The sequence below is a fragment of the Peromyscus leucopus genome, chromosome 12 (assembly GCF_004664715.2).
Source record: "Peromyscus leucopus breed LL Stock chromosome 12, UCI_PerLeu_2.1, whole genome shotgun sequence".
NCBI lineage: Eukaryota > Metazoa > Chordata > Mammalia > Rodentia > Cricetidae > Peromyscus > Peromyscus leucopus.
The window spans coordinates 57,528,153-57,553,160 of NC_051073.1; the positions used below are offsets into that span (position 1 = coordinate 57,528,153).

Below are 25,008 nucleotides of genomic sequence, written 5' to 3' on the forward strand. Positions count from 1 at the left end.
CTCAGCCATGATGTTTTATTGATTCCTTGCTACTCTAACATTTTAAGGGACAAAGAGGTCCCCTGGAGTTGACATCATTTGCATATTTGATCTCCAGTAAGACACTGAAGTAGACTCAGAGCCAAGTGTGGAAACATCTTCTAGCCACTTGCTCGCTCACTCAGACATCAGGGATTGAACTCCTCCCCTATCATGTGGGACTCAGTCCCCCCACTTCAGTCCATAGACTGAGCTTCTTCTTAGAAGGCTGAGTGCTATAGAGCTCACATGAGCAGAGGTCAGTGGTCCCCAAGAGCAGTTCTTCAGCTGGGGTTTGTCTTGTGACTGTGTGTGTGGGCCAGTTAATTGGCTTTTAGTCTTGATTTGCTCATCGGTAAGCTGGGTTAATAATTTCGTGCTTCCAGGGCTGAAGGGCTGAAATGACACTATTACTAGAAATCACTTAGCACGGAGCCTGAAACACAGGACATATTTAGGTAGATGCTCTCATTTAAAACAGGTTGTCAAGGAACGCTTCTAACATGGCATAGTGGCATTGGGAGAAATGGGAGAAGGGCAAATACTGACAGGTGACCAGGAAAGGGAAAACCCTAAATTTTGAAGTCACTTTAAACCAAAACAATAATAATAACAATAATAATAATAAATTGGTGGTGAATCTCTTTGAGTTTGAGGGTATAGCCTCCAGTCCAGCCAAAGCTACATAGTAGAACTCAAAAACCAAAAATAAAACCAAGAAAAAAAAACCCAACAGTTTGATGTGTCCCTGAGCTATTATAGTTTGCATTTTTATTTTCTGCTTGCTAGCTTACAGCACTCAATCAACATAAACTGAGAAACAGTTAGCTCAGTAAGAGCCATCTTTTCCATGTCTGACTGAGCTTATAACAGCCTCAGCTTTGTGTCCTAGCCCTTCTACAAGATAATCTGTTTAGAATAACTACTCTGAAGCTCTTGCCAGACTCTGAGCCATCTAAAGATTAGCCCTTTGGGGCTGGAGAGGTGGCTCAGCAGTTCCAAGTATGAACTCTTAACTTACTCTTGTAGAACACCCAAGTTCAGTTACCAGCACTCACATTGGGTGACTCACAACTGTGTACAACTCTAGCTCCCGGGGATCCAACACGCTCTTCTGACTGTCCTTTTTATCTTATGTGACTCAGTTACCACAAGTTTTGGCCACTCTTACTGGGGCTGGGTAAGGATATCTTATGAAAAAAGGCAGGGGTGCAAATTACTCAGAAAGGTTAAAAGTCTGTGACCTAGTTAGCTTGTTACCCAGAATAGATATTTCTCAGGTGCAGTTCGCATCAAAGTCATGTTCCTACAACTCAGAAGGCATTTCAGGCCATTATAGTGCCTGGCATGATTCCTGTGACCTTCTGTTATACAAGTAGAAAAGTACATTGATAGATTTTCTTTCCCACCTTGAGCAATCAGTTAGATTTTCGGTAAAACTGGAAACTCACTCCTCAGATATGAAATGAGACACATCCTTCTTTGACAAAGTTGTCACCTACATCAATAGACATGTGCCTTTAAGGACATTACAAATCAATAAATCAGAGAATCCTACCAACCTCTGACAAACAGCATCACAGAATCCAAGTGTCTCTTTTTGTAAGCTCCTCCTTCAGACCTTTGAATGACACAGGTGTATATGCCCCTGTCCGACAGGACCAGGGACCCGATCATAAGAGAGAAGTTGCTAGGGATGTCAAGTACAGTCCGGTTCTTATACGGGGCCCACACTTCTGTCTTCCCAGAGGTGTAACTCAGCACTGCTTTGTCATCTTTTTGCCAGTAGACTCGGAGCTCCGTCAGTTCTTTAGGAGAAAACTTGTAACCACAGGGCAATGATGCCATTCCTTTCACTGACTTGGATACCTGGCCAATACCTAAAAGGCAAGTGAGGAAAGATTGAACAATCTTTATTAAACAAACCCAACTCATTCTATCAAGTGATGAGTAACTCTAGAATGACTTTTTTTTTTGGCTCAAAACATTTTGTTGTTGTCTTTAGAGATAGGGTCTCTCTGTGTAGCCCTGGCTGCCCTGGAACTTTCTATGTAGACCAGGATGACCTTGAACTTACAAAATCCTCCTGCTTCTGCCTCCTGAATACTGGGACTAAAGGCATGCACCACCACTACTGGCTTTCATATATTATTTTTATGTGGTGAAAAAGAACCACATAAGCCACCACGTGTGTTGGATACTTATAATCCTAGCACTTGGGAGGCTGGGGCGGGAGAACGAGTTTGAGGCCAGCTTGTCCTACATTGGGAGGCCCTGTCTCAAACTACCAAAGACTGGGGATGTAGCTCAATGGCAGAACACATGTACATCATGTGCAGGGCCCTAGGTTTGACTGCCAGCACGAAAGAAACACATCAAATTTACTATATTGACCATTTTTAAGTTTACAGTGGAGAAATATCTTCACATTGTTGTGAGACAGATCTCAGAGCTGTTTGTATGTGTCACGAATCTCTGTACCCATTAAACAACAAACTCTCTTCCATTTCTCTCACCCCTGGAACCACCATTCTACTATTAGTTTCTATGAATTTGACACTTTAGATACACTGGCCTTTCTGTGGGTAGCTTGTTTTACTTCATGTTATGTCCTCAAGGTTTATTCACCTTGTCTTACATGACAAGATTTCCTTGCCATATGGTATGACAATAATGATCACAAATAATTTCTGTTTCTCTTTGTCTATCTGTCTGTCTCTCTCTCTAGCTATTATATCCTTTTCCCAACTTGTATTGTTGTATAATCACACACACACATAATTGATAAATCTACTCATCTGTTGATGGACATATGGGCTGCTTCCACCTCTTTGCTATTACCATGGATAATATTCCTGTCAAACGAGTATGCAAATGCCTCTTCATAACCCTGATTTCACAAATCAGTCAGGTTTCAGTCCTACCCCAGGCTAGCCTTGAACTCTCTATGTGGCTAAGGGTGGCCTTAAACTCCTGGTCTTCCTGTCCCCACTTCCTGAGTGCGACAATTACAAGCAAACACCATTCTACCTGGAGCCCTATTACTTCTTACATGCTCTATCTAACATATTGATCCCCCAAAGAGAAAATGGCCTTGACCAAAACTCTGGTGAAAGTGCTGCCATTTGCCTATAGACCATACACTGCATCCTAGTGCCTATCATACCCTTCTTTTTTGTTTCCTTTGTGGCTGGTGGCAATGTCAGAGAAGCAGCAGTGGCTGTTGATTTCAGGGGATCAACCCCCCAGCATTCAAAACTCAGATAGGTGAATCTTGGATAGGCAAGGCCCTGAAGGCTTTGGCCTCAGAATGTCTCTTGCTACTGCATTTGTCTTTACATGTTTGCCACTGCCATCTTTCTCTGGTATCTGGCATGGTGTGAATGGGTGTGGGGGGATCCCCACTGCCTTTAATGTGGTGTGAGTCTCTCATGGAAATATCCCATTCTACTGGGCATTTTTACCTGTGGATTATTTTAAAGATGATTTCCTCCGAAGCTGAATTGTTTTAAGTATTGCCCCCTGCCCCTGATGAAACATGGCTACAGAGGATAGAAAAATAGAACAAGGAAATGTCACACAGTTAGATTCTCTTGAGGAGCCATATAAACTGTGGCTTATTGAGAAAAACAACTGAGTCCCAGGAGCTAAATTAGCTTAAGTTCTTTTAATGTTGAGAGATGTATTCATGGGTTTCAGTGTGTATCATAGATGAAACAAAGCTTTAAATAATGACTAAGGTTAGGTTAAAATGTTTTTGTTAATGGCTTTGAGGTTAAAAAAAAAACCTTGAAAAACAATGTAAAGGAATATTTTTAATAGCTGAGTGAGGTACTCGTTCAGGTCAGGGAACAAGAATAAGTCTGGCTATTGTTGGCTGAAGTAGCTTTCTTGCTAGGAGGGGTTGTGATCAAGGGTGATGATTAATTCCTTGTACCCATTTCTGCCCTCAGCTTCCTGATATAAAAAACTGTTGATGAATGGGTGTGCACCCTGAGGATTTAAAATAGAGCCGACTGATGCTTTTTTTTTTATTTTTATTTTTTTTATTTTTTTTGGTTTTTAGAGACAGGGTTTCTCTGTGTAGCTTTGCGCCTTTCCTGGAACTCACTTGGTAGCCCAGGCTGGCCTCGAACTCACAGAGATCCGCCTGCCTCTGCCTCCCGAGTGCTGGGATTAAAGGCGTGCGCCACCACCGCCCGGCTTTGCTTTTTTTTTTAATATATAAAAGTTTAGATTTGAACCAGGTGGCGGCAGCACATGCCTTTAATCCCAGCACTTGGGAGGCAGAGGTAGGTGGATCTCTGTAACTTTGAGGCCAGTCTGGTCTACAAAGGGAATTCCAGGATATCTAGCACTGTTACACAGTGAAACCCTATCTTGAAAAATCAAAAAAAAAAAAAAAAGAAAAGTTTATATTTGTGATTCTTCTAAGATTTCTTATAAGATTACCCTTTGAGATAAATAATAAAATGATTGGTTCTTTTTTTGTAACTGCAAAATGTAGCCTGCAAACAAAAGAACTGGCTGAGAAAAAATACCTTGCTTGCTTACACTCTGTTCATCTGTAACAAGTTGCTTGGGTATGAATGTATGTGGGTTCTTGGGACAACTTGTTTTTCACCTATAGTATATAACATGTTTAATCATGTAAAGGATATGGAAAATGTTTTTTCACTTTTATTCATTGTAATTATTCACTTGAATAATAGAATGTAACCACACTGTAATTTTTATATTGCTTGAAAGATTTTGCTATGGTATTGAGGAAGACCAGCTTCTCTTATAGTACCTAGGTATTACAGATTTTAAGCAGGGAGAAATGAGGAATTTGCAGATAGAAGTACATTATATATAGATATATAATAGTAATAATATATATATATATATATATAGAGAGAGAGAGAGAGAGAGAGAGACAGACAGAGACAGACAGACAGACAGACAGACAGACAGAAAACATAGGATAGCCTCAGGAGGGCCTGGGTCCAAACCCAACCCACCAACCCCTTCTGTCTTTATCAAAGAGCTTTTTAAAGGAATGCCAAGGGGTGGAACAAAAGACTTCCACCTATCACAGCCAAGTGTAGGCCATCTCAAACACCTGGTGACCTTGAATGTGGTCCAGCCATCCCCTAATGCAGCCCTGCCGTGTAAAGCAAGCTCAGGTTTCACTGGGAAACCTTTGTGGGCTCCCACAGGTCCTTCCTCTTAATTTTTTAAAGAGCTTCTCAGGCTCCATCAGATAGACTGAGGTCTGTCTTAGGTCATTCTCTATGATTATTTATTCCATTACCCATCATAGAGATATGCTTCCCATCAAGCATACTCTGTCTTAGGCTGGAAGCTATCAAGAGAAAGTTGCCCGTCCTTAACTCTCAGCCTCTGATAGGAGGGAGTACTGATCTTAACTCAGCTCTGGCCCAGGTTCCTATTGAGCTTACAAACTCCACAGCAATCTCCATAGCTGCCACACCTCCCAATACAGGAGTAGAGGATAATAGAGATGGCATTTCTTTTTTGGAATGGGTCTTAAGATGTCTATAACAGCCTTAGCTGTGCCAAGTCCTTTTTCAACTAAAACTCTTGATGCAAACTGCATCTAATAAACTACATCCAACTTAAAGATTCCCTTAGCTTTTTACCAAACTCTGGTTCATTAACCTTAACATAATTCTGGTATAAACATCACCATTCAAACCAAATTCAAATCAAATTTACAACTCTATTTTTATTTTTATTTTTTGAGACAGGGTTTCTCTGTGTTGCTTTGGAACCTTTCTTGGAACTCACTTTGTAGCTCAGGCTGGCCTTGAACTCATAGAAATCCACCTGCCTCTGCTTCCAGAGTGCTGGGATTATGGGCATGTGCTGCCACCGCTTGGCTCATATTTACAAATCTCTTAATTGAACTATTATCATTGTACATATTTACACTTCTTGCAAGCTTACATTAAACATTTAGACTTACATTCAACAGTTACACTTCTCACAAACTCACATTCAACATATACTTAATTGTATTTCTTACAAGCCTATATTCATAAGGAAACTCTATAGGACTACCTTAGCAAATATACTTCTGAGAACTATTAGAAGGACTCACACAATATCTACTCTAATATAAGCTTACATTCTATAGGACTACTTTCTTAGAACTACTAGAAAGACTCTCTTAACAAGACAGGATGTATGCAAATTATTTCTAAGGTTCAGAGTTTATAGTCAGCTTTGATATCATTTTGAAAATTCTTCTGATAGTTGGCCAAATATTTTGTAGCAAGGTTATTTGTTCACCAAAACTGCTAATATTCAAAGGAGTCAAGAACATGGACATTATTTCATGAAACACATTCTTCATTAGCTTACGCTGAGGAAGAACATTTCATGATTTAGTATTTTTCACCTCATTCATTACCTTCTCAACCCCTGTTGTTTTATTAGCAGCTGTAATATACTCTAACCAAGAGTTATTTTACTCAGACCATTCTCACAAACATCAGTACATTAACTAGGCAAACATTCTGATTTAGCATTGATTTCTAATAGGGAACTTTCAAGTGAAGCAACTATTTTGTGATATGTTTAGATTTTCTGAAGTTTGATCCCCATGTATAAAGCAGTCATTTCTTTTTGAATGCCTATTTCCTTGTCTCCTTATTAGATTTGCAAAGGAACCATTCATTGCAGGCTGTTTGTTCAAGAGGCAAAGAACTTTTTTATTTGTCCATTAGTTTCTTCATATCCAAAACAATGTTCAGTGTATGGACTGCTTTCACTTGCTTTTTTTTTTTTTTTTATAAAGGATTTTAAAGTAGCTTGTTGACAAATGGTATTAGTGTTTTAATACTACACTTGATCTTAGCCAAAAGGCCGAGAAGCGATGGTATTAGTGTTTTAAATCATCTCCTGACAGGCAAGCTGTTTGTCTGATCTAAGTTCCCCAGAGGTAAGATTAAACTTTCTAGCATTGCTTTGAAAAGAAACTTCATCCTGAGCTGAAAAAAACAGTTTTTGGACAGTATCGCCATCTTGAGCCTAAAAACTACCTTTCCCAGAATGCATTTCTCTATATCAGCCCGCTTTCGGACTCCATTTCCCATAGTTCCTTTCGGGTCAAGGAGTAAACTTCCGATTCCCTTTACAGGGCTTAGTTTTCATGGTTTAGCTTTTGCAACGGAGATTTGAACCAGGCTTTTTGCTGTTTCGCCAAAGGAGATCGAGAAATTTCTGGTCTTGCTAGGTGTTTTTCTTTCCTGACACTGTTCCCGAAGCTGAGTGTACTTGCCCGCTCATGCGTATTCAGGCAGGTCCCTCCGTGCTCAAAGCAAAATTCCCTCAGGGCTTGCTTTTTTGAGTTATGGGGTCAGTGAAAGAAAGTGAAAGCACTTGAAAGAAAGCTTTTTCCGAGCCCTTTCAGAGAGACTGTCCCCCGTCCGTCCCCCCATCCCCCAGCTTTTCTCCCCGGATATTGTCATGGCTTATCTCCTCCCCCAGCTACAAAGCCCTCTAATGCCTGCAGACACCTAAGCCAGAGAGGCTTAGCTTTACTGCATTCTCCTTGCCAGTAGCCCTTCCCCAGGTCACCTATGGCTTCTCTTGCAGCTTCACCTTAGGGGAAGCTGTCCGTGCTTTGGCTTTCTGCCTGCACTCTCTCACTAGGCACTAACCGCAGGGAACTTCTGGCTACTGTTTTTACTAGCAGAGAGGATTTGCCATATTCCAAGAGGCTTGTTTCTAAAGCCATTACAGGTGATTCTCCCAAGCATTTATGACTAAGTTCTATCTAACCTCAGGGGATTCTGACTGCTGCTTCTCCTGTCTTGAAAGAAAGACAGAGCTTAGCAGAGAGGTTTTGCTCTGTTCCAAGAGGTTTGTTGTTTCTTCTTGGAGCGAACCACACGTGATTTTCCCATGGATGTCCTTAACAGGTGAATCTAATTATGCCCTTACAGAAAGAGAAATCTCTGAGAAGCAAAGATCTAAAAGGCTTTTTAGTTTGTTTGTTTGTTTGTTTGTTTTAGAGAGAGAGATTGATAAGTTTTCCCCAAAACTTCTGTTCTCTAAACTTTGGCTTTCATGCCATGAGGAAACTAATTCGTCTGTATCTGCCTCAGGGGAAATCTTTTTCCTCTGCTGCATGGACTTAGCATTTTAGCTGTCCCAAAAGCTTCCATAGGAATCTTTTTTCTGCCTGTTAAGCTCAAAGAAGAGCTTTTTTTCTACCTGTTAAGCTCAAAGAAGATAGATTTTTCCTAGTTTGCATTCCCATAGATAGAAAATCAAGGACCCAATTTCTCTGTCTTGCAGCTTATCTTAGTCCTGAATCTTTTTCTTATGCCATATTTCTAAATTTTCCTACACTGCCTTATATTTTTTTTGCTTAAGATAGAAAGATAGAGTGGAGAGAAAAAGAAAGAAACCTAGATAGCAAGAAATATACACTGCAGCCTTATATTCAGACATCCTTCCAGTTCATTTTTTCTTTTTCTCCCAGGGATAAAACCCCTCACCTTTACTTTTACATAACCAGACTGGTCCAACTGCTTCCTGAGGGGCTTTCTTCCAAAGCTTTCACCAAGTACTCTGGGTGTCCCTGTTCCTGGTGCCATTTGAGGGAGACCAGCTCCCTCTTATTCTCTCAGGGTACTCTTGAGCAGGGAGAAATGAGGAATTTGTAGATAGAAATAGAGAGAGACAGTTAGAAACATAGGGTAGCCTCGGGAGGGCCTGGGTCCAAACCCACCAGTCCCTTCTGTCTCTATTAAAGGGCTTTTAAAGGAATGCCAAGGGGTGAAACAAAAGACCTCCCCCCAGCCCAGCCAAGTGCAGACCATCACAAACATCTGGTAACCTTGTACATGGTCCAGCCATCCCCTAATGCAGCCCTGCTGTGTAAAGCAAACTCAGATTTCACTAGGAAACCTCTGTGGGTTCCCACAGGGTATATAAGCTGTAAGGGAAAAAAAAATAAAGTTAGTTAGAAGGAAGGCATCAAGAGAGATAAAAGGATACATCTGGACCGAGGTAAGAAAAGAAAGAACAGATAGAAAAGATGACAAGAGTGTATGTGTGTATTTCCCCTTTTCGGCAGCCCCAGAGAGTTAAGCTTAGCCCCCTCTTCACAGGCCCCACAGAATTAAGTTTTACTCCCTCAGATAGAAAAGTCAAGTCGAGTGACAGTCCACCCACTCTGTGGGGTCACCCTCAGTCCCTGAGCTGTGAGAGGTTGGTCCTCAGGGCAGCAGTACTTTCGTAGTCCTTCTTTGAATGAGAACAATTAATTGCAAGTTCACCTGTTCCCTTGACCTGGTCTTTGGGATAGAGGTCATAGCACTTTACAGAGACTTTGAGATGTTTAGGAAGCTTAGGGCAGAGGGGACTATGATTCTATGGCCTGCGGCTCTTCATCATGAAGAATAAGGGAAGCAGTTAAGAGAAAATACAGATTTAATATGGCCATATTCTAAATAGGTAATACAACTGAACATCCTTATTCTTGTCCACATTAGTGAATTGGCCTAGTCTCCAACATTATTTACATTTTCTTTGGGGTGTGGCAGGGTCTTGCTATGTATCTCTGCTTGGCCTCAAACTGATGGCAATCCTTTCGCTTCAACTTCAAAAGTACTAAGATTACAGAAATGTACCATCATGCACAGCTCCAAAATTTATTTAGAACCCAGAATCAGTACTTGTAGGATTTTAGACATGGACAGAACAGCAAAACATGTGAATGCCAGACATTCCCAACAGTGGTAAAATAAACCATGATGTTCTGTCACCTTACTTCAGCCTTCACACTGCAACAAGGACCCTTTTGTCTGATTTCAGTCTACTTAGTGCCATACTCTGCACATAACATGACTCTGTCTCGAAAAAAAACCCAACCAAACAAGAAACCCTACCCAATGGAACTTTCCCTTTCATTTCTTCTAGAGCCCTTTTCCCATGTTGTATACACACACACACACACACACACACACACACACACACACACACACACTAAGTTGCACAGAACTGCATTTTGTTTTGTTGTTTGAGACAAGGTCTCCCTAGGTAGCTCAGGTTGACCATCTCATTCTCCTGCCTCAGCTGGAGTTATTCCTTCCTGAATTCTGGGGAAGGTGTAAGTTGCCATACCTGGTTTTGAGTGTTCTCATTTTCCTACACTGTTTGATGTGGGAGAACAAAGGCCACTAAACCCACCTCTAGATTAGAGAATGACTCAGAGGAGAGCTGGGATGCTACTTTTATATAAATCTTCTGATTATGCAGCCTAAAGTGAACCCAGTATTCTTGCAGCAACCTTATACATTGGGTACCTATTACCACAATGGCAAATAAACTGCCATTTCTTTACCATACATATAACTTAGTTAAGCATCCTGGAATGGTGATGTCACTACAAAGAATTGCCCTGATTCTTCCTCTCTCCCACACATCCTGTGATAACAAATGGTGTGCATTCTAATGTATGGAAAAGGCACTTACTCATTTTACACACAGATCCTAATGTCTGTGGATGAGAGTCAGACGCAGGGACACCCAATCCTCCAGGCCCATGAGAAGGCAGGTGGTTTTTAAGAGACCCTAATGAAAGTGCAGGTTAAACAATCTGCTGTGCCCCAAAAGAATATGGAGGACAAAGTTGAGGACTGTGAAGCCTGAGAGGCACTACCAACATTTGTCCTATTTTACAGATGAGGAAACTAGGCCAAGGAAAAGGCACTGCCCCAGTTTTATGTTTTATGTATGTGTTTCTCTCTTTTCTCTCTCTTCTCTCTTCTCTCTTCTCTCTCTCTCTCTCTCTCTCTCTCTCTCTCTCTCTCTCTCTCTCTCTCTGATGGTATTGTGTTCCCCAAAATATTGTGCACCCTAATAAACTTATCTGGGGTCAGAGACAAAACAGCCACTAGATACAAAGGCTAGAAAATGGTGGCGCTCACACCTTTAATCCTAGCACTCCAGAAGGAGAAATCCCTCTGGATCTCTGTGAGTTCAAGGCCACATTGGAAATGGCCAGGCATGGTGACACACGCCTTTAATCCCAGGGAGTGGTGGTAGAAAGCAGAAAAGTATATAAGGTGTGAGGACCAGAAACTAGAAGCATTTGGCTGGTTAAGCATTCAGGCTTTTGAGCAGCAATTCAGCTGAGACCCATTCTGGATGAGAACTCAGAGGCCTCCAGTCTGAGGAAACAAGACCAGCTGAGGATCTGGCGAGGTGAGGTGGCTGTGGCTTGTTCTGTCTCTCTGATCTTCCAGAGTTCACTCCAATAACTGGCCTCAGGTTTGATTTTATTAATAAGACTCTAAGATTCCTGCTACATCTCTCTCTCTCTGTCTGTCTGTCTGTCTGTCTGTCTGTCTGTCTCTCTGTCTCTCTCTCTTACATTTTTAAAAAAGATTTTATTTCTTTATTATGTATAGTGTTCTACCTGCATGTATGCCTTCAGGCCAGAAGAGGGCACCAGATCTCATTACGGATGGTTGTGAGCCACATGGTTGCAGGGAATTGAACTCAGGACCTCTGGAAGAGCAGCCAGTGCTCTTAACCTCTGAGCCATCTCTCCAGCCTCCATATGTACTTCTTACTGGCCCAGGCTTTTAAGGCCACTCTCTTATTTATGGCTGCAATCATTAGTGTTAGTTGTCAACTTGACAGACTCTAGATTGCCTACAAGACCAGTGTCAGCTCCCAAAGAAACTCAGGACAAATGGCTAACTGTGGTGCCTACTTAACATAGCCATGTTGGCCCCCAGGCTCTCTGGGCATTGCAAGTACTGTTACAGAGTCCTGGCTCCTCTCTGCTCTTCTCACCCCCGCCCCTACCCTAAACCTCTCCAGTTCCTAAGCTTCCCTTCCCTTCTCCTCCCTTCCTTTCCCTTCCCCCAGCTTCTAACTCCTATGTGACCCAGGCGTTTCAGCCACACACTGTCTTGGTCCTTGGCCTCTTGGTCCTTCTTCCTCTCCTGGTTCTCTCTTGTCCCTCTTCTCTTCCTCTCTTGACCTCCCTACCCTCTCTCCTCTCATGGTCTGCTCTATTCTCCTGGCCATGTTCAATCCACTACTCTCTCTCTGTCTCTCTCTCTGCTCTGGATGCTTCCAGATGCCTCTGCATGTACTCTCCCTCATATCTACAATAAAAAACCTTCTTCTCAACCATACCTTGGAGTGGTCATGTCCTCATTTTTTTTCATTCATTTGGCATGCCTATGGGGAATTACCCCTGATTTCATCGAGGCGGGGAGACCTGCCCACTGTGGGCGGCACCATTTCGTAAGCTGGGTCCTAGATAGTATAAAGAGAGAGAGAGAGCTGATCACAAGCATTCCTACTCTCTCTCTTCACCGGGATGCAGTGTGACCAGCTGCTTCCTGCTGTGATGCCCTTGCCAGTGACGGACGATTCCCTGAAACAGTAAGGGCAGAACAAACCATTCCTCCCTGAAGTTATTTTTGTCTGGCCATTTTATTAGAGTGACAGGAAAAGAAACCAAGAGGACTGCTCCCCCAAGTTTTACCATTCAATGTCAGAATAACTAAGCCAACACTGCATCGCTCCATCCTGGCCCCATCACTGAGCTCTTCCACTTTAAGAAAGAATCTTGCGATGGACCAGCAGGAAAAGGCCACTGCTAACCAACCTGACATCCTGAGTTTGATCCTTGGCGCCCACGTGTTGAAAGGAGAGGACTAACTTCTGCAAGTTGCCCTTTGACCTCTACACAAGTACCATGGGTGTGCCTACAAATAAATAAGTAAGGAAGCAATAAAAATAAAGAGGCGGGCTGGAGAGATGGCTCAGCAGTTAAAAGTACTGGCTGCTCTTCCAGAGGTCCTGAGTTCAATTCCCAGCAACCACATGGTGGCTCACAACCATCTGTATTGAGATCTGATGCCCTCTTCTGGCCTGCAGTCATATATGCTGTATACATAATAAATAAAGAAAAAAAGAAAAAAAAAAGAGATTCATAAAAATAAAGAGGCCTAGGTGGCTGTAACCCCAACACTTGGGAGGTAGAAGTAGGAAGACCAGAAGTTCAAGGTTATCTTGGCTACGCAGAGAGTCTGAGGTCAGCTTACACAGCAGGAGACATTGTTTCTAATGAACAAACCTAAGAAACCAACAAAATAAAAAAGAAAGAGCCCCTTTCTTTCCGGGCTTCAACTGACCTCATGGTTTCAGGCTGGAATGACTCACGGCACCACCACAGGACAAGGGTAAGGCCTGCGTTTGTGAGCTGTGTCTCCCTCTCAGCTACCTGGTGGCCCTTCCTTCCTTCCATCCTGTCCTTCTCTTGGCTTTCTATACTCTGGACCTGCAGGTGTCCTACAGCTTGGACTTGCTAAGTGGGTTCCATTTGAAAACTCGGTCCCTGGGGCTGGAGAGATGGCTCAGCCATTAAGAGCCCTGGCTATTCTCCCAGAGGACCTCTCTCCAATGATCAGCACCTACAAGGTGACTCGTAGCCATCTGTAACTCCAGTTCTAGGGGCTCTGGCACTTTCTTCTGGTCTCTGTGGGTACCAGGCACACATACAGTACATGACACACACATGCATGTAAAAACCTATACACATAAAACAAACAAAAAATAAATCACATTTCCTCATCGATATACCCCCCTCCCCCAAAAGTAACCTTTCAGTGTCTAAACTCCAACTCATTAGCTCCTAGCAAATGTCAATACCACAGAATTCCTCAGTAGATTAGACCTCTGGGTTATGACTCAGGGGCAGTGTCCTTCTAAAGCCAAAGTTCTCAGTCCCCCACCCAGTGCCATCATTGGCACCTACCGTGCCTTGTGCCTCCAGAGCCACGAAGATGCCCTTGGGGAAAGTCCAGGTGTGCGGCATTAGTTCCAGGCCCCTGTCTCTTGGAAAGCAAGATCTGGGGCAATAACACCTTCCTAGCACACCGGCCATCATGTGAAGCAGCTGAGCTCTCTCTCAGGCCCCCCTTTCGGCAACTTTGCTGAATGTCTCCAGTTCCTACTCTAGCGTGGTAACTGACAGAAGTGAAAAGATAAGCCTGAAAGGAGCTCTGATAGCGAAAGATCAAGCTATGACCTGGACACATTCGGGGATACAGGAAAACTAAGAGATGTAACAGAGCGTAGACTATGTATTCTCATTGACTTCGATTCTAGCCTCAGCTTAGCTACTGTCTTCTCACCTGTAAAAGGTGCCCATTCCAGAGCACTGCAAAAGTAAATTCAATCAAATGATGTAAACAGGAGGGACCCTGGGACAGCAAGTCTTCTGCAGGAGTGTCTGCTCTCGCTCTGCCTGCCCCAAATCTTACCCTCTAGTTACTTTAATCTCACTTGTAAGGATTATGTCCTTAATTATGTCACCAGCCTGCGACAGCATCAGGCATCCCAGCCTAAAAGCAGGCGTGCCCTCTGTGCATTCTCTTCCCGCCCCCCCTTCCCCCCCCCGCATTCTCTCATTCTCTCATTTCATTCTCTTCTCTCCCTCCGCGACGGACGTCTCTCTCTGTTTCTCTCTTTCTCTCTCTCTCTCTCTCCCTTTCTCTCCCTGTCTCTCTCTCTCTCTCCCCATCCCCAATAAAGCTCTAGAAAGATAACTATGGCTCAAGACTCTTCCGTCACTGATACATCCAGCACTCTGCTTAACCAACATCACTCAGGGATCCTACCAGCTGTATAGAAGTCTGGTCTTGCCTGAACCTGATGGACACCATGACACAAAACAGCTAATTTATCTGGTGTAATTTCCCCTCCCCAGAACTGCTTGTTCCTGCCCCACAGAATGCAATATATCCAGCCGATTTTGACATCCGGTGACCCAAACGAGAGAAATCATAACCAAAAGCAAAACTGTCTGTTTCAATGGCGGTTCCTGAGGAGTTTTTGTACAGTCACATGAAGAGAAGCATGGATGTCTTTCTCTAAAAGTCATGGCCCCTCATCAATGGGCTGCTCTCCATTTCTGTCTGAGCCCCACCTACCCATCACACCCCAATGCTGAAGAAGAACCAGATTGAAAAGAGGAATCAAAATTTTCCTGTGCGACCTGGAAATTCCCACAGGAGCCAGGTTTGCACTCTCATGCTGAGCAATGAGAAAATGGAAGAAGCGTCTTGGAAGGCTTTCGTCTGTGTCGGTGACTCTGGGGGCCCAGGCCTTATTGGATCTCTGAGTTTGTCGGGTGTGCCACGCCCCAGACAAAGCAAGAGTTAGGACACCATACTTAACTCTCCTCACCATGCCTAGGATAGGAGAGAAGGCAGCATCTTCCAGAGGAGGTCCACATGGTCCAGGGCTCATGTCACTCTGGGCTGGTGTTTCCTACTCAGAAAGCCTTCCCCTGTTCCTCCCAGACAGTCCCTTCTAACATCACAGATCTAGCCACACCTTAGGCTCTGGCCCTGATATGTCTGTCTTCCATCTTTTTGTTTGGTTTTGGTTTTGGTTTTTGAAATGAGGTATATCCCTGCGTGTCCTTTATCTGGCCTGAATACTGTGATTACACATATATATGACTACGCGTGGCTTTGTCTTGTCTTGCTCCATCCAGCTGATACAGGTTACACATGGTATACAAACACACACACACACACACACACACACCTGTATATATAAACTGTGGCAAGCCACAAGAATATGTTATAAGGAGTCCAGCTGCATATTAAAGCTATACCTTGACCAGGCCAAGGGTTAGTCAAGTGGGAAGCCATGCAGCATGGACTATTCCGTGTTCCACAGCTTAATATTCAGCTGTGCCTTGTTATGAATATCTTGGACTCACAATTCCCATAGAATGTGTGGAAGACACACTGGCAGGAGGTGCATAGCTTTGTTTCTTGTGCAAATGAAGCTCAGACCATCTCCTTGCCTTGAAGCCTAGTAGCTCTCCAGAGCAATTGACTGAGAACAAGAGTTTTTTACATATCAAGGTAGAAAGTAGGGTGGAGCAACATTCCTGAGGATGGCCATGGGAAGAAGAAACAGGCAGGTTTTTTTTTTGTTGTTGTTGTTTTTTGTTTGTTTTGTTTTGTTTTTTTGGTAGAAGCAGCCAGAATGGCATGACCAGGGAGAAGGGAAGAACACAGAGGTTTGGTAGATGGTAAGGCAGAACTCTTGTAGAGTTCATCAGAGCCAGGAGTAGAGAGCAAGTAGAGATGGAGGGTGAAGAAACAGAGGACGAAGTTGAGGCTGGAAGCTATGTAGACAGGATTTCATCCCAGAGAAATGAAGTAGATGGATAAAGAGCTTGATGTGTCTAGATGTATTCCTGCCCTGAATGTCTGACGGAGCTGTAGCTATATAGACAAAATTTTGTCTTAGAGGAATAAAGTTAACAGACATAGGAGCATAGTGTACGTAGATTTTTTTTTTTCCCCTCAGATATCCCATACCGGATGTAGCATCTTCCCCGGACTCTGGGCAATCCATAATAAATGACATGCAAGCCCATATGTGAAGCTCAGCCTGCTTTTCATTGCCACATCTGCAGGGTTGAGAATGGGGCCCAGCCTAGAAGGTACGAAGGGGATACTTGCTGAATGCAGAGCTAAGTAGCAGGGACTTAGATGACCACAAGTTGCAAGTATAACCTTGAAAAACTAGGTAAATCTCCTTGGGCCTCAGGGTCACTTCTGCAGCGTGGGTGTGCTATCTTCCCCACGGTACACAATTTCCACAGCGACCCTAGGACGGAAGCAAGGTGCTTTGTTAACCGTGCCGCGGTACAATTTTTAAACACGGAATTTTACATCTTATTTTATTTTTTATTTATGTGCGTGAGTGAGTGGATGGATACATGCCATGGGTGTGGAGTCAGAGGACAAATATCAGGAATTGGTTCTCTCCCTTTACTGTTGACTGTGGGGATCAAACTAGGGTTGTGAGGCCTACACAAGTGTTTACCTTCAGAGTCATCGCCCCGGCTCTAATACAGATGTTGGTAGGCTCCTCTAACAACCCTACCACATCCTGCTCTGCTGAACCACACCCAGAATGGAACTGTAGAAACTGACTTGTGGTCTGAATGGAAGGCCCACAGCTGGCTTGGGGTGCGCATCACGCCTGCCCCTTTTAGACATCAGCAGCTGGATCGAGCTGAGGCTATGAGAGGGATTGGGCAGAAATAGGAGGCAATTCTGTGTACTTCTGTACTTCTGTGACACAAGCTAGAGTCATCAGAGGAAGGAGCCTCAGTGGACGAAATGCCTCCTCCGTGAGATCCAGCTGTAAGGCATTTTCTCAATTAGTGATCAATGGGGAGGGCTTAACCCATGGTGGGTGGGGCCATCCCTGGGCTGCTGGTCCTGGGTTCTATAAAAAAAGCAGGCTGAGCAACCCATAGGAAGCAAGTCAGTAAGCAGCTCCCCTCCATGGCCTCTGCATCAGCTCCTGCTTCCGGGATCCTGCCCTGTTTTGGGTTCCTGTCCTGACTTCCTTCAGTGATGAACAGCAATGCTGGAGTGTAAGCCAAATAAACCCTTCCCTTCCCAACTTGCTCTTTGGTCATGGTGTTTTGTCGCAGCAATAGAAACCCTGAGACAACTTCTAATGAATATGCGTACACTGTTCCTCTGGGTGGTAAACTGAGGACACTTAGCAGTTAGTCTTAGCCCTTGCCTTTCCTGACAAGCATTGGCATCTTCCTCCCTTACTGACTTCAACTCTCAGCCACTAGCACCCTGGGAGAGGAAGCGACTAGCCAACAGACACAAAGACTACTGGTTTTTTTAGTAAAAGGCAAAAGATTTATACGACCTGAAGAGAAACCAGAGTAAGACCACTGGTTTCAGACAAACCACTCATCTTTTAGGAACTCGGTCTACAGCAGTGCATTATCACCGATGAAGACAAATGGTGTTCCAATACATACTACAACACAGATGAGCCCTGAGAAGAAGCTGGACACACAGTACAGGACGCATGCTTCCACTCTGCCCGGAATAGGCATGGTCCACGAGAGGGGAAGTGGAGTAGCGGTTACTAGGAGACGAGACCGGGCGACACGGAAGAGTGACTGCAGAAGTGTTCTAATTATGAGGTGACAAAAATACTCTGAAGTTTCAGAGTTAGAGCTTCATAGCAACACCAGACGCTAAAACCCAGCGAACTATCCACTTTAAAATGACAAATTTTAAAGCCCTTCAGATAATTTAAGTTTCTATTTACTTATTTATTTTTTTTGATATTATGATTGGCTTACAGCTTAGGGGCTACATAGCTCTTCTTTTTAAGAGTGCCATCAGCCAGCCTCGGTGGCTTACGCCTTTTATCCACCACCACTTGGAGGCAGAGGCAGGTCAACTTGGACTGTGTACTGGGTTCCAGGCCAGCCAGAGCTACATAATGGGACCTTGTCTCAAAAAAAAAAAAAAAAAAAAGCCCCCAAACCTAAACCAAAGAATACACACTTTTATATTTTTCAGAAAAGGGTGTTTTGGATAAAAGTAAGAAAATAATTTTTAAAAAGTAGTAAAATAAAAGCCAATGAGATGGCTCCATGGGTAAAGGCATTTGATCTAACCCTGATAATGTGAGTTCCATCCCCAGACCCACGTGGTGGAGAGAACTAAATCCTGCAAGTTTTCCTTTGGTTTCCAATGAGAGCTCACACACACGCACACACACACACACACACACACACACACACACGCACGCACGCACGCACGCACGCACGCACGCATGCACGCACGCACTCACGCATTAACTTTGGAAAGAATGAAAGGGAGAAAAACATAAATATTACCTATCATCCTAACAGCTGGAGATGTTAATGTCAATACCACAGGTTCACGGCCATACCACACCAACCGTGCCCCATCTCTTCTGATCTCGGAAGCTAAGCAGGGTTGGGTCTGGTTAGTGTGTGGATGGGAGACTGATGTTTGTGCACAGTCTTTTCTGTGGAAGCGATATTATGGGGCACTTCTAAGCTTTTCGTTAAGCGCATACCACAGGTCTGATGTTCGGCCTGTGCAGAGTTCCAGCAGCACAGCGAAGATGCTGTGTGCTGGCACACAAGCCATTAGAAGACTTCATTCTTGCCCCTGACTTTCCCTTCAGTTTAGATACAGCCCCTCATAGTGTGTAAAAATCAGATCTTTATTTTTTCTCTTAAATTCTAAATTATTAGAACGTTGAGATTTGGACTACTGTTATCAGGGTAACAAATGATGGTAACTCTTTTTTTTTTTTTTTTTTTGAGACAGGGTTTCTCTGTGTTGTTTTGGTGCCTGTCCTGGATCTCGCTCAGTAGACCAGGCTGGCCTCGAACTCACAGAGATCCGCCTGGCTCTGCCTCCCGAGTGCTGTGATTAAAAGCCTGCGCCACTACCACCTGGCAATGGTAACTCTTGAGATGTGCTGGCCAGTTGTGTTCGGGCAGCAGGGTGTGGGTGGGAAGTTGCTACTTGTGACACCTTGAGGATGCTTGCTTTTTCTCTACCTCAGAGCTCCTAATGCATTTCTATCCAGCTTCCTCAGGAAGCTTTTCCCCAGCCCTCAGGGCTGAGCCATCTTGAAAGGATCCCAGTCCCGAAGGAAAGGCTGCCCACTTATGCTTCCCTGATGGTTGCTTCTTAGCTTCTTAGTTTCTGGAATACAGCCATGTGTTTCTGCCTCAAGAGACCATGCCTGAAACCTGATGGTGGAGAGGATGTGGCTGGGTCCTGTCTTAAGAAAGAAAGAGGTCCGCTTGCCCTGGAAGCCAATGTCTGGAGAGTAGTAGGGGAGAGGGGACCATGCCACCAGGGTGTGGCTTCCTGACCGGAGGCAGGCTTGAAGGTGTGGCACATCCACAGCCCCCAAACTGCCCTCCATCATCTTACTTCCACCTTACACCATCCTGACCGCAGGGACGAAAGGCCGCTCAGACCCTCACCAAAATCTGCCAAGCCCTCACCGGCTTCCTATTACTCATGTCTCAGTCCATCCTTTCCCCTCGGACCCCTTTCTCTTCATCAAAACCATCCCATCGCCGCCGCCGCCGCCGCCGCCGCCGCCGCCACTGCATGCATCTGGCCCCAGAAGCAGCCTCCTGTTGGGGTTTGCACAATGCCTGTGACTGCCCTAGGAGCCATTCCTCACGCTTCAGCGACTCAAGACTTCTGTGTGCTTCTCAGTCTTAGGAACTGAATGCAGAGTCTCACATGAGCTAGGCTAGCTAGCGCATTGGGCTGTCTCTGCAGCCCGCCCCACTTTGTTTTGTTTTTAAGACATAGACTCTTGTAGTTCAGGCTGGTCTCAACCTCACCGTGTCCTTGAGAGTAACTCTGAATTTCTCATCTTCCTGCCTATATCTCCAAAGGGCTGACGTCACAAGCATGTGCCGCCGTGCCCAGTTTATACCTTTCTAGAGATGGAGCCAAGAGCCGTGGGGATGCTGGGCAAGCACTCTACCCACCAGGCTATATTCCAGTCCATGCTTTGTATTTTAAGACAGGGTCTCACTAAGCTCTCCTTGCTAGCCTTGAATTCACTTTATAGCCCAGGGAGGCCTTGAATTTTGTTTGTTTGTTTTGTTTTTCAAGATAGGGTTTCTCTGTGTGACAGCTCTGGCTCTCCTAGAACTCTCCTTGTAGACCAGGTTAGCCTCGAGCTCACAGAGATCTGCCTGCTTCTGCCTCCCAAGTGCTAGGATCAAAGGCGTGTGCTACTACAGACCCCCACCCCACCCCCAAGGCCTTGAATTTTTGATCCTCCTGCCTCAACCTCCAGAGTAGCTAGGATTACTGACACCAGCGTTAATATGTCTGACTTCCTGCTTTTCTCTGAATATTATTTACTTCTTAAATAGGTCTGTATAGTCAATCCACCAACCTCAACATCACCTGGATGATTGTTAGAAATGCAGAATCTCGGGCCCTGGTCCAGACCCACCTAAGCAGAAGCAGCATTTGAAAGTACAGTTTTAAACTGGGCATGGTAGCTCACATACATAATCCTTGTTGCCCTGGAGGCTGAGGTGGGAGTTGGAGGCAAGCCTGGGCAACACACTGAATTACAGGCCAGCTTGGGCTACAGAGTGAGAGCCTGACTCTAAACACCAAAACCTAAGAGATCTTGAAAGTATTTTTCAGAGCAGTCTTAGGTTCCCAGCAGAACCAGGTGGACAAACATGAAACATGAAGGATGCCCACAGACCAGTCCTGTCTTCACCTTTGAGCTTCCTCTATCATCAACATCCCACGCCATGGTGACACATTTGTCACACTCCATGAACCTGTGCTGACACATCCTCCTCACCCAAAGTCATGGTTCAGCATTCTCCCTGGGAGGTGTGCTTTCTATGGGTTTGCAATGGCTACGCTTAATAGACATATCATTATAGTATTATACAAAATAGTTTCACTTCTCTGAAAAATCCCCAGAACCAAACACTGCCTTTTAACACCCCCACCAGGTAATAATATGCATAATTAATGTATGGGACAGTGCCATCTCCCCCTCCCGGTGCAGTATGAATAGTGTTCAGGTTCCCGATGGTGACCTCAAAGTCCAGGTCCTAGGCTTGGCTCCCTTCCGGTTCTCCTCTATCCACCACTGTCTGTCTGCAGGTCCTCAGCAGGTGAAATGGTGCCTCTGAACAAGACCTTTTCTACGAAGTTCTCATCTCTGTGGTAGTCACATATTTAGTGCTATGATTAATCAGATTGCTCATCTTCTTCCTTCCAGTGACTCTAAATTCCACGAATGAAAGAGCTCAGAATTTGTTCCCAGGACCAATAAACACTTCTTGTACCCAGGGGTAGATGTTTAAAAAGAGTGAGCTAGACAGCTCTGGCGTAGCTCAGTTGGCAAAGTGCTTGTCTGGAATGCCCTCTGTTGGATCTCTAATATTGCATAAACTGGGCATGGTGCTGCATGTCTAGTACTTAGGAGATGGAAGCAGGAGGACCAAGAGTTCAAAGTCATCCTCTGTTACCTAATGAGTTAAAGGCCGGCCTAGGCTACATGAGATTGCCTTAAAAGGGGAGAGGGGAAACTTGTGCTGGTGTTTTTCACTGGGGTACCCTGCCCAGAACCTTCTTTGCCTCCATCAGGTCCTCCAGTGACCCTGTTCCCTCATTTCTCAGAACCTGGGCTTTGGTAGCTGGGATCTCCTACTTTTCATATTTCCTGTGGGGTTAGTTCCAAGGCAAACTTGTTTGAGGGCACGCATGGCAGGCTCAACTACTTCGGGATAAGGTGGACATGAAGAATAAGATGTTCACAGATGGGTTTAGAAATTGGATGCAGCGGTAAGTGCATGGTGCTTTCCTAATGGCTAAAAATGTATCGTCTATGCTCAGTTTCTGACTCTTTTTTTTTTTCTGGTGCAACTGTCATTTAAACAAGCCTTGGTTTAAATGTTGCCTGCTTTCTCTCTCTTTTTTAAGAGTTTTCCACCCCACCCATCAACTCCCAAGCCCCATTTCTGGGTGTATGTAGTTTCTCCAGAAGACCTGAGTAACCTCCAGCTTACACATGGTAACCTCCAATCACACATTTTTAACTGTGTAATTGTTGACTGCGTACAGAACTCGAGCTATGAATGGGCACTTAAGTCATGGTTCTCTGGGTTCTACAACCAAATTTCCCAGCTCGGGACAGAAAATTTGAAACTGCTACTACGGGAGCAGGTGGCCTGCGCACCCTCATCCTCTTCCCTTCCCCTCTGCTCATCTCTCATGCTCTTAGATATTCGGGGCAGGATTTTAGGTGAACGGCTTTACATCAGGGCGGCTGAGAGTCCAGTTTCTGCATTGCTGTGTGGTACTCTAGCTCCCTCCTTGTTTGTGAGAAACAGTTTATATTCTACTCCTTAGAAAGCAGATCTTCTGCTTCCTGACCTGAAAAAAGTCCCATGGTCCAGCTACCCCTTAAAACAAAAAAGGTCACACAGGACACAGTGGATGACAGTTCCCAAGCAAACCATGACCTGCACGGAGCCCCCAGCCCTTGATAGTGCCCAAAGTCCAGCATCCTTAAGACAACATGCATAGAAACAGAATCACCTTGAGGACAAAATACACTTTGAAGAACACATATGAAATACACATCCAGTTAGAAATAACAAAAAAAAAATCATTTTGTACTAACTCCCAGCTGCCCGATGCCAGTGTTGACACACTGAAAGAAAGCAAAGCTTAAGAAGAAACATTAAGAGAAAGATTTCACACGAGGAAGATGACATTTCTCAATACCCGCCTTCCCCCGAGTGGAAAAGGTCATCGTCGGCTGGTCTTAGAGGTAGGCCACAACACATTAATTGAGTTGTACCGTAGAAACATACTTTGGAAACTAGAATCCCAGACCAACTCTGTTGGCACATAACGAGATGTAAATGAACATCTAATACAGATGGAGGAGGCCACAGCTCTAAGCTACTGTCTGGTTTTATGTGTCATTAAAATAATACCGTCCCCACCTCTATGTTAGAGTTGAAGCTCTTAATTTAACTTGGTTTCTGACTTGCTGTGTGACCCTACATGTCTTTTTACCCTCTTCGAACCAGAACTTTCTTAGCTTTAAAGTGTTCTGGGAACACCCTGAAGGGTTCCTCCGGTTCTCGAAGTGAGCAGAAGAAGACGGCCACAAAGCAAGCCGAGGGAGACAGAACAGAGAACAGCGTCATCTTCCTCAAAACCCCGGCGAGCTTAAAGTCAAGTTCCTGAAAGTTCCTTCCTTACCTGAAGACATTTGAAAAAGACCGAACAGCAGCACAAAGAGATGAGCGAGCCTGAGATGTGGGCACCTGGGTCGTGGTGTATCCTGCCTCAGTTGGCAACCCATAGCTTCAGATGCTTTGGATAGAAGGTGAAAGCCAAACAGAGCCTGGGCACCTCCTAGGCTCACAAAATTCGGGAAACAGAGTAGTAGAGAAGCCTGGATGGTACACACCAAGCAGGTACTGAAGACAATTCTATTGCTCCTCAGAGATGGGGCAGAGTTCTTGAGTCTCCGAAGGTTGTCTTTCACAACCTGAAAAAGAAACTAGTAAGAGTCGCTCAGTTGTCTGCCGTGAGCTAGACAAGAATGAGTGAGAGTTCTTCATCTGAGTGGCCTCTAAATCAGGGTGTGGCCATGAGGGGAACTCAAAGGTGGAGGGGACTCTAGGGGAGGTGACTTGTCCTGGCCTGTTCCGAGAACCAGCCACAGTTGGGTGAAAGGGTTCTCTGTTTGGGGGTGTGGCTAACGTTGTGAGAACACAGTGAGGCCCCCATTTCACAGACAACAACAGCAAAAAAGCACAGAGACCCTTCTGTATCAGCCAATTCAAGAAAGCTTAAATCCCCGCCCTGGACACATGCACAAGTGCAGAGTGATTGGCCAAAGTGTATTTGTCCAAGGCTGCGTTTTAGTTAGGAAAGGACATCTTGTTATATTAATCAAGAACCTCAGATCTTAAACACAGTAAGTCCTACATGGATATCAACCAATAGAGAGATCTACTGTAAAAAGTGAAGAAACACAAGACATAGTACAAACACTGCGTATTTAGACTATGCAGTATGATGTGAAGAGGCTTGTTGATGTTTTTTTTTTTTCTTCCAGTAAATGTGTCAAAATTGAGAAATGAAAATGAATGATGTCACAACTCCAACTGGCCAGATGTGTGACTCTCCTCTTTTGGAGCTATACCAGATTGTCTCCCTAGCCACGCTCTAACTGGTAAGCTTGAAGAGACTTTCCCATTAGCGTTCTATTGATCAGAAAAGCTCACGTTCAGCCTACAGAAAAATCTGCTAGCATCTGGGAAACGCGAAAGAATTCTGGGGGTGTTTTTCTAACCGTGTTGGAATGCCACCGCTGTGAGCCTGAGAGACCACAGGAGACTCCTGTGAGGGTAAGACATGACCATATGTTGGTTTTAAAAGCAGTGACATTGAGGCTGAGGAGATGGCTTTGTTGGCAGAATGCCGGCCTGACATGCAGGAAGCCCCGAGTTCGATCCCCAGAGTTGTATAAACAGTGTAGGGGCACTGGAGATGTGGAGGCAGGAGGATCAGAAGTTCC

The 25,008-nt window shown here is 44.5% G+C and overlaps 1 protein-coding gene and 1 pseudogene across 1 annotated transcript in view; both read right to left on the reverse strand.

Annotated features, from left to right (window-relative positions):
• The window catches only part of Cd80 (CD80 molecule), a 38,704-nt gene extending 14,103 nt beyond the window's left edge, over positions 1-24,601 (reverse strand). Inside the window, exons 1-2 of the mRNA XM_028881594.2 lie at positions 23,682-24,601; positions 1,581-1,898 (exon numbers count right to left, since the gene is read on the reverse strand). Coding sequence (XP_028737427.1) covers positions 1,581-1,898; positions 23,682-23,784 — 421 coding nt within the window. The 5' untranslated portion in view covers positions 23,785-24,601. The remainder of the gene's footprint in view (positions 1-1,580; positions 1,899-23,681) is intronic.
• On the reverse strand, positions 6,820-6,903 carry LOC114701499 (annotated as a pseudogene).
• Positions 24,602-25,008: the final 407 nt, after the last annotated feature.